The 10,004-nt window shown below is 36.4% G+C and overlaps 1 protein-coding gene across 1 annotated transcript in view; it reads right to left on the bottom strand.

Annotated features, from left to right (window-relative positions):
• Positions 1 to 4,836: 4,836 nt before the first annotated feature.
• The window catches only part of IMPACT (impact RWD domain protein), a 28,396-nt gene continuing 23,228 nt past the window's right edge, over positions 4,837 to 10,004 (bottom strand). Inside the window, exons 9-11 of the mRNA XM_006835026.1 lie at positions 7,776 to 7,866; positions 5,790 to 5,924; positions 4,837 to 4,905 (exon numbers count right to left, since the gene is read on the bottom strand). Coding sequence (XP_006835089.1) covers positions 4,837 to 4,905; positions 5,790 to 5,924; positions 7,776 to 7,866 — 295 coding nt within the window. The remainder of the gene's footprint in view (positions 4,906 to 5,789; positions 5,925 to 7,775; positions 7,867 to 10,004) is intronic.

Genomic DNA, 10,004 nt, shown 5'->3' with positions numbered 1-10,004 from the left:
GAACATATTTGATACATTAGACACTAAAGACCAAAGATCAGAAGAATTTGGGATGGCATCAAGAACATCAAACAGGAAGAAAGCAAAAGGTCATTAAGAAGACAAGAAAGAAGGAAAAGACCAAAATGGATGCCAGAAGACACTCTGAAACTTGCTCTCCAGTGTAAAGATGCTAACGCAAATGAAAAAAAATGAGGCGGTACAAGAGCTGAACAGAAACTTTCAAACGTCAGCTCAAGAAGACAAAGTCAAATATTATAATGAAATGTGCAAATACCTGGAATTAGAAAATCAAAAGGAAAGAACTCGCTCAGCATTTCTCAAGCTGGGGGAACTGAAGGAAAAAATTCAAGCTTTGGATTCTCTGGGCAAATTATTGAATGATGCAGACAGCATCAAAAGAAGATGGAAGGAATACAGAAAGTCATTATACCAAAAGGAAATGGTTGATGTTCAACCATTTCAAGAGCCAATGATCCTGAAGGAAGAAGGCCAAGGTGCACTGAAGGAATTGGCAAAGAACAAGGCTCCAGGAATTGATGGAATAAAAATTGAAGTCTTTCAACAAAGAGAGGCAGCACTGGAGGCACTCACTCATTTATGCCAGGGAATTTGGAAGACAACTATCTAGCTAACTGATTGGAAGAGATCCATATTTGTGCCCATTACACAGAGAGGTGACACACCAGAATACGGAAATCATTAGACAATATCCTTGATAGCCCATGCAAGTCAAGTTTTACTAAAGGGAATACAGAAATGGCTGCAAGCAAACACTGACAGAGAACTTTCAGAGGTTCAAGCTGGATTCAGAAGAGGCTGTGGAACGAGGGATATCATTGCTAACGTCCGATGGATCTTGGCTGAAAGCAGAGAGCATCAGAAAGATGTTTACTTGTGCTTTTCTGACTACGCAAAGGCTTTGGATTGTGTGGATCATGACAAGCTATGGACAACACTGTGAAGTATGAGTATTCCAGAACACTTAATTGTGCTCATGAGGAACCTGTACATAAACCAAAGCAGTTGTTCGAATAGAACAAGGGAACAGTAATGGTTTCAAATTAGGAAAGGTGTGAGACAGGGTTGTGTTTTTTCACCATTGTTATTCAACCTGTGTGCTGAACAAATAGTCCAAGAAGCTGGGTTATATGATGACAAACATGGCATCGGGAATGGAGGAGGACTCATTAATAACTTGCGCTATGCAGATGATACAACCTTGCTTGATGAAAGTGCAAAATACTTACTGATGAAGATCAAAGACCACAGACTTTGGTATGGATTGTATCTCAACGTAAACAAAACAAAAATCTCACCACTGGACCAGTAAACAACATTCTTATCAATGGAGAAAAGATTGAAGTTGTCAAAGACTTCATTTTTCTTGGATCAACCATCAGCACTCATGGAAGTAGCAGCCAAGAAATCAAACAACGCATTGCATTAGGCAGTCTGTTGCACAAGACCTTTTATAAATGTTGAAAAGCAAAGTGTGAACTGGTAATAGTTTTCTGGAGAGTGATTTGGCTAAACCAAAAGCTATTAAGACAGTAGAAACTCTTGACCAAGAAATTCCATTTGTAGGAATTTTTCCTAACAAAGTAATCAGAGCTACATACAAACCTTTGTTCAGACAAAGTAGTGTAGTTTTTCAGGGTGTTATTGAATAATGAAATGCTAGATACAAGTTAAAAATTGAAAATAAGTTGGAACTAGTTATGCTATGACATGAAAAAACAGTATGTGGTATATAGAAATATTGACTATAATTCAGTCATAAAAATGAATGAAATTCAGACATAAGGTAAAACATGGGTGCACCTTGTATGCTATGTGATAGTATGCTAACTGAAATAGCCAGACACAAAGGAAAAACTATTGTATGATTCCACTTACAAGTGATATCTCTTGTTGTTATGTGCCGTGGAGTCAGTTCCAACTCATAGTGACCCTGTACAGGGTTTCTGAGGCTGTAAATCTTTACGGGAGCAGAAAAGCCTCATCTTTCTCCCGTAGAACAGCTGATAGTTTCGAACTGCTGACCCTGTGGTTCACTGCCCGATTCCTAACTACTATGCTACCAGAGCTCCATTACAAGTGATATCTAGAGTAGGCCAAAAGAAAGTGGGTAAGTTTGAAGTTCCCAAGGGCTGGTGTATAGGGGAATAGGAACTTACTGGTTAGGGTACTGAGGTTCTGTTTGGAGTAATAAAGTTTGGAAATAGAGTGGTAATGGTTACATAACATTGTGTACTTCATAACACTGAATTGTATAGCTAGTAATGACTAAAGGAGAAAAATTTATGTTTTATACATAAATCACCACAATCAAAAAATTATGCCATAGAATATTTATTGACATGAGAAAAATGTTAACAATATTACACTTCTATATGAAATTTACAGAACACAAAACAATATATACAATTTAATACCATATCTGTGGAAAGAAAAATATTCATATGTACAAAATCATGCATAGGAGAAAAATAGAAGAATGTACATACCAAATGTTAACAATGGCCATCTCTGAATAGTGAGATTACAGGTGATTTGTGCAATTCTCCCAATAAATTTTCACTCGTCCTCCAAACAATACCTGCTTACTGCTGTTTCTTGGTTATGATTACTTTGATACAATTCTCTTCACACAGCTTCTGTTTCCTGACAGACACCTTTTTTTGGCCACAGCATACTTTCGATGGAGCCACTGCTATTCCTGTTTAAAAAGTAGATGCTACTTGCTCTGAAACTGGCATGTGGATACTATTTTCAACTACTAGAATATACTGTAAAATATGCCACAGCATAAATCTGGCTATAAAAATTATTATTTGGAGAATCTGAAAATCCTCTAATCGAGAGAAATTTTAAATAGAGGGAAAAAAATCTACTATCATTAGTTAGGGTCTCTATAATGATAGAAGTATGAAATAACTCAGGATTAAAAATTTAGAGAATTTTGAATCTCTCTTTACTAGCTAGCTGACTTTGGGCAAAGGAGATCAGATTTGTAATCAGTAAAATATGATTAATAATTTTTTAGAAACATGTAAAATTAATTTTTTTAAAAAAGAAGAGTAAATTAGAATAGAGATATAAAGAGTGCTTTGCTTTTTGTAAAGACCTAAATAAATATTAAATAAAACATCATAAAATAAATTCTGTTTGATGTTGTAGAAAAATTAGTTTACTTTTCTGCAGCACCAAATTCTTGCTGTTTTATCTCCTTTCACATGCAAAAATTAGAAAATTATGTTAACATTAATGGATGGTCTCTAATTTCTTGACTGATTTTAACAGCTAGTACATAGGACATAATTAACTTGACGGAACCTGAGGTAATGTGAGTCATTCTGAGGACTCTTAATAACTGACAACAGTAAACATACTTGTAACAAATATAATTTAATTTCTCAGAATCCATTCCCAATATAAGGCTATGTATTAGATTTTTATTAAAAATACCAAGTAAGGATGAGGGAGGGATATTTTAAAGGCGAAACATCAGAGAAAAGAAAAAAAATATCTGTCTATCCATATTCTCTGATACCTTTCATGCTCTAGTGCCATCCAAAAGCAAAACTGCCTCTTCATTTCAGTTTCCTCCCTTGGGAAGGGAATTCCAAGCAAATGTGTGGTCAACTGTTTTGTCTTTTAACAAATTTTTGCAATCAGATCTCAAAGGAAATACTTCATTACTTATTATATTTAAAAGATAAAATTTATTACCTAAACACCTAGAGGTAAACTTGCAGAGGAAATCAACTAAACATTTATGAATAGGAAGAGTTGACCCGATTGGAAAAAAACAGAGGGTTTTCTTTGTTGTTTTAATCAAAAGGTTTGTTCCATCTCTCCACAAAATCATGGAATTGACAAAATTGGAGTGGGAATGGCAATGTGCATCAAATTTATTCTACACAAATTTCTGCTCTAACCCAGCATTATTCTGCCACCCTGTATCCCAATCTATAAATATCCCATAACTTCTAAAACAGTTCCAATTCCTCAATGAAGAGCACAAGAAAGGTACTTCCAGGTTACTAAAGAAAGCAGAATGTTACACTAACACATTGCTGGGGTGGGAGAAGTCTACTGACACTCCATACTTATAACTGGAACTTTACAAGACTTAACCCAAAGCAGGGAGAAACTAGAAAATCACTTTTTAAAATTTCACAATCACCAATTTGCTACAGAATTGAGGCATAACACTGATGCTAACAAATGTTAGGAGAACTACCACCTCAGCACAGATCTGCAGATGGATACGCATGAATATTTCACTGAATCCAGTACTCAAGGATGAACACTATCAAATGAAAGGTGACATTTTTAGCAACTCAAATCACAAGTAGAAACTCTCCAAGATCAATCTTTAGTGAGCTCCTACTCCAATAAGGTATAAAGAGCAGTAAAAGGTAATATTCATTGAACAGAATGAGAATTCCAATGACAAAAAATCAGGCATTTATATGCCTCTAGAGACATTTCTTACCCACATAACAAAGGAACTTGACACATAAGTGAAATGGACAGTTAATTCTAGGACTGCCCTGGGTGACGGCTACCTTCCTAAAATTAGATGAAGTGGTGATTACGTTCAAATTACTTTTTCTGAGTAAGTCTGAAACACACATGGATATATTTTATGTTTGCTATTTTTGGCAAGTGATATAACATAACCAAAGAAGACAATACTGGTGTCCACAATGAACTGGCTGACTTGAGCAGTCAAGAATCCTCTCACTGCACAATACATTTTTTGATGACTGTGTAATTTGAATGTGATTATAGACCAATTAACCTTTTGTATAGTTTTAGATATTATTAATGTTCACTCCTCTTCTTGTCCTTTTTGACTTTTTTGTTCTTTCCCACAGCCTTAGATGATTCCTCCTGAAGAAAGACACAAATCAATGAAAAACCTTCCCATTTCTTTGAAGATACTGGCCTAAGGAACGTTAAATATAGTTATATAGAATATGCATAATGATAAGGATAGAATCACTTCCATATGTATCATCCATCTGCTTCACTTATAGTCTACTGTCATATTTTCAAAACAATCAAGAATAATCTAGGAAAATGTTCATTTACCTATTATATTTATGCTTATATAATTTATATATTATTTTATCTATGTTCAATTCCCATAGTAAGTAAATAAAGGTTAAATACAGTAGATAAAAACATACTTTAAATATAAAACAAAATTAACTCAAAATAAGAGGAAAAAAGGTACCTAATGACATGCCAAGGGAAAGGAAGACAGTGTGACTCAAAAGAGAATTATACAATTTTAGAATGCCTGTGGTGTCACTGTAGGATAAGCACTGGACTGCTAACCACTAGGTCAGTGATTCAAACCCACCAGCCACTCCTGGGGAATCTTACAGAGGGTGACTGTGAAGGCAGACTGATGGCACTTCACCACCAAAAATGCTCTCAGAAGAACATCTAGTCTGTATGACACTGGCTACAATTTCTCTGGGCCTCAATTTTAGGGGGTGGGAACAAAATGGTGTTGAAAAGTTTTCCTAATTATAAATCTCCATGAACCTATGAAATTAAGGTTCAGGGAGATGAAGTGGCTTCCCCGAGGTTACAACTGGACAGTCACAATCTTCTCACCAGAACCTAAAGCACCAACTTCCTACCTGAAAAGTTTTCCTAATGCAATCACACACAGAGAGTTGTACTTAACTTTCTATCTTTTGTTTTGCTTGACCGCATGGGCAGTGATGAGAAATTTTCTAGAAACAGGATCAATAACCACTTACTGGTAAAGTTATATAGTTCTTCTCCAGGAGTATGTTTCTGGCACAGTTGTTGATATGTTTAAAGCGATCTGGTCCTATCAGAATACCTCCGTACCAGCGGGATACTATCACCAACACATTCCTCACATTTAAAATCTGTTATTTTCAGAAGCATAAAAAGAGAACACATATATAATACATGTACAAAAATGCAAGTTTTAACAGAACCCACATACACAATCACACACGAGAATTTCCAATGACTTTCAGAACCATTCAAATAAATAATGAGTGAGAATTCGTAACAATTCAGAGAATGGAATATTAGAACAAAAAGGGAATTTAGAAAATAAACATTCTGTTCTACACCATCCTAAAGTCCCAAACTTTGAGGTAACTGGGCAGAATGAAGGGAGACCACATAACCAGGGCTCCAATTCTTCATGGCTTTAACTAGAATAGCTCACAGTTTATCTTTTTACCCCTAAGCTAAACCATGACCCCCGCTGCTGAATAAACCATTGGAGAGAACAGAGACTGCAGGAGAGACCACTGGTGTACACCAGGAAGGCCTTCCACACTTTGACACTCCGTCAAATGTTGCCCTTAACATGATGTCCCTAAGTCCACAAGCCTAACCCAATTACAACCTCCTACTCAAGGGAAAGGTCTGATTAGAAAACAAATCTCCACATACAATAGCAAAAAATACTGTACCAACTGCCTTAGATAAAAAAAAACAAAAATCATTCTTAAATTAACGGACAATAAATGATCACCAGACAGATTAAGGAAAATCCATCAGAAACATTAAAGAGAAAAGATAAGATAATTAAAATTGACCAGGGAAATTTTAAGAAAGAAAACAACAAACAACATAATATAAAACAAAAACATAATAAAAACCCTAGAAACTTATCATTAGGATGCTCAGAAATTTTAGATTTTGCATATAGATATCAGGACACTATAAAAAAGGAAAAGTAGCAAATAAGAAAGAGCTATTGAAAATTAAATACATGGTTGCTAAAAAATAAAACAAAAAACACCAACAAAACTTAAATTCAAATAAAAATTCAACAAACTCTTTCAGTCTGAAATAAAGACAGTGAGATGGATAACTTAATATACAGAAGTATTCTGGATCTCTCCAGAAGGTCCATTATCCAATTAGCATGAATTCTACAAAGAAAAAATAAACTATAAATTTTTAAAAAGAGAATAATGCCCAGAGTTATGTATCTATGAGTTGAAGAAGAACTCTAGCAGCATAGTGACTTATACGGTGGGCTGCTAACCACAAGGTCAGCAGTTCGAATTTACCAGCCACTTGGTAGAAGAAAGATGAGGCTTTCTTCTCCCATAAAGCTTTACAGCTTTGGAAACCCTATACAGGGCCACTATGAGTTAGAACTAACTCCAAGGCATACAACAAACTACCATGAGTTGAAAGAGCAGAGTGGTGGTTCAGGATCAGTGGTAGAATTCTTCCCTTCCAGATGGGAAACATAAGTACAACCAATACCCGTGTGTTATTGGTAGACTGTGTGTTACTATGATGCTGAACATGTTGCAGCATAGCTTCCAGACTAAGACTGACAAGGAAGAAAGACTTGGCAATCTACTTCTGAAATTCCAGTCACCTTAAAGGATCACAACAGTTCAATACTGTGTGCATGGGTCATCCATGAGTCCGGGGCTGACCTAAAGGCAGCTATCAATAGTAACACATGAATTAGAAAAAGCTGGAAACCATAGCACTTGCTATAACCCTTTGCTTTCTACTCCATATCCGGTGGTCAAAATTTCACTCAGTCAATATTTACAAATTAACTACTAATGAAACCAAAGACAATTATATTAACACATTCATTATATTTTATATTATGTGTTTATTTATATTATATATTTAATATACATTTAGTTTATTTCTTAGGAGCTTTGTTTTTGTTGAGAAATTCTATGGCTCATATAGAACAAAATTAATGGCGTTTAATGTAACTTTACCTCCATGAGGTGGAGAAGACGCCCACCAGCTGCTGTTTCTCCATCATCTTCACAATCCTGCAAGAAGGTCTGCTTATCTTCACAATATATTCTGGAAATACACACAACAGTGTTGTACTTTAAAACCTTAAAATGTTGCAATAACATCTAGTCCAATACTTGCTGCCAGCAATCTGATTACTATTTACTTCTAAAGTCTATTTACTATTACTATTTACTTCTTGAACTATACAGTAGATGCTTTTTCACTATCTAGTATGTTCTAGATATTTGGAAAATCTAGGAATTAAATGTGCCTCCTTTAAATCACAAATGCTATTATGGGAAGGGTAATTTACACGTTTAACACTTCCCTACCTCAGATAATTAAGCCTTGATGCTGAGGTTACAGAGAGCAGTTACTCAAAAATATTTGAGTCTAGAAGCATTATATATACGAAGTACTATGAAATTATGTAAGGAGCGTTGGTGGCTCTGTGGGGTTGGTGTTGGACTGCTAACCACAAGGTAATGGTTCAAACCCACCAGCCGCCACTCTGCAGGAGACAGATGAGGCTGTCTCAGAAACCCTATGAAGGGTCGCTGTCAGTCTGAATTGACTTGAGGTCAGTGGGTTCTATGAAGTGATACTGAAATTAATGGTATACCCGTCTTCAAAGAGCATTAACATCTAGTAAAAGAGACAAATGCATATAGAAAAGATAGTGATAAAAATGAACATAATATTTTATACTCTCTTTACAGATTATTGGAACCATCAAGCAGATTTTTCTGTTTTCCCCATTCTGAGTAAGAATCAGAAGGCACATTTTTTGTCTTTATAGTTGCCCCCTAACTGGTTATCAATATGAGAGACCAGTTACGGCATTTTCACTCTTGGACAGTATCTACACAGTTACTATGTAGTAATAACGCACTGCGTGCAATGTAGTGAAATAGCTAGGTAAACAAGTGCTGTTGCTGTTCAGTGCTGTTGATTGGTTTTGATGCATAGAAATCCTGTACAGGGTTTCTGAGGAGTGGCTGCTGGGCTTGAACTGCTGACCTTGAGGTTAGCAGTACAATGCTTATCCTACAGCACCAAGAAAATAGTGCAAAGTAAAGAATGACATCTAGTGGATATCACTGGCCTCTGCAAATGGTATCAGTTAGGACTAGGCTGTAGTGATGCAGGATACTCTCTGGATTGACAACCAAAAGGTTGGTGATTCAAACCCACTCTCTGCTCCCTGGAAACCCTATACAGGGTCTCTCTGAGTCAGAACCCACTCGATGGCACTTAATACTAATGTGCCAAAGATATCCTCTGAACTGTGGCCATAAAAAGCTATACCAAAAACAAAAAACCCAAACCCACTGCCCTCCAGCCCAGTGACCCTGTAGGACAGGTAGAGCTGCCTTCTAGGGGTTCCCAGGTTGTACATCTTTATGAAAGTAGACCGTCACATCTCTTTCCCTCAGAGTCAGGTGCTTAATTAACATCATCCTCCTACCTCTACCCACTCCCATCCCTCATTCATTCCATAAATATTTACTGATCACCTATGGCCAGGCTCTGTTATCATTTAGAGTTGGCCTCATTTGAGGGAAAGAACGTACTTTTAAACAAATTAAAGGCAAAAATGAGTAAAGGGTCGATTTAGATTAGGCTTGTAATTAAACTGAACTCTATCATAATTAGGAAATAATTAAAAAAATCTGACAATCAGTACTATTTAGTTTTAAAAAGTAATTAATGCATGGATATTTTCACTAACCCCTTCCTTACATGCTAGGAAGACAATGGCTGGGGTGTACCAGTAGCCTGAAGTTGTCGTTAAGTCCTGTCAAGTCATTTCTAACTCACAGCATCCTTGTACAAGGTTTCCAAGGAGGAGCTGTGGGTTTGAACCACCAACATTGTGGTTAGCATTCTCCTACAACACTATACCAGTAGCCTGAAGAATGCCACATAACTCCAAAGTGGAAACACAACCCCAGAACCAGTTCTGCAATCATAAAAGAACCGTAAGCATTCAACATACGCACCCCAAAGTCCATTTGCCACATGAAGTACATTTCTTTTACTCCCAGTGGATCCCTCAGGCCCTCACTTTGTGCTGTTTCAGTCTTACCTGACACTGTTCTGACAAGTGAAACTATCTTATTTCCATGATTCAATTACATAACAGGAGCTGGAGGGAGAGGGGAAGCAACTGGACTGCAACAAACAACAGCCACAGGCATTTA

The sequence above is a fragment of the Chrysochloris asiatica genome, unplaced genomic scaffold, assembly GCF_000296735.1.
Source record: "Chrysochloris asiatica unplaced genomic scaffold, ChrAsi1.0 scaffold00015, whole genome shotgun sequence".
Lineage (NCBI taxonomy): Eukaryota > Metazoa > Chordata > Mammalia > Afrosoricida > Chrysochloridae > Chrysochloris > Chrysochloris asiatica.
Note: the sequence above shows the minus strand (reverse complement) of the source record. Positions and strands in the feature narration are given on the sequence as shown.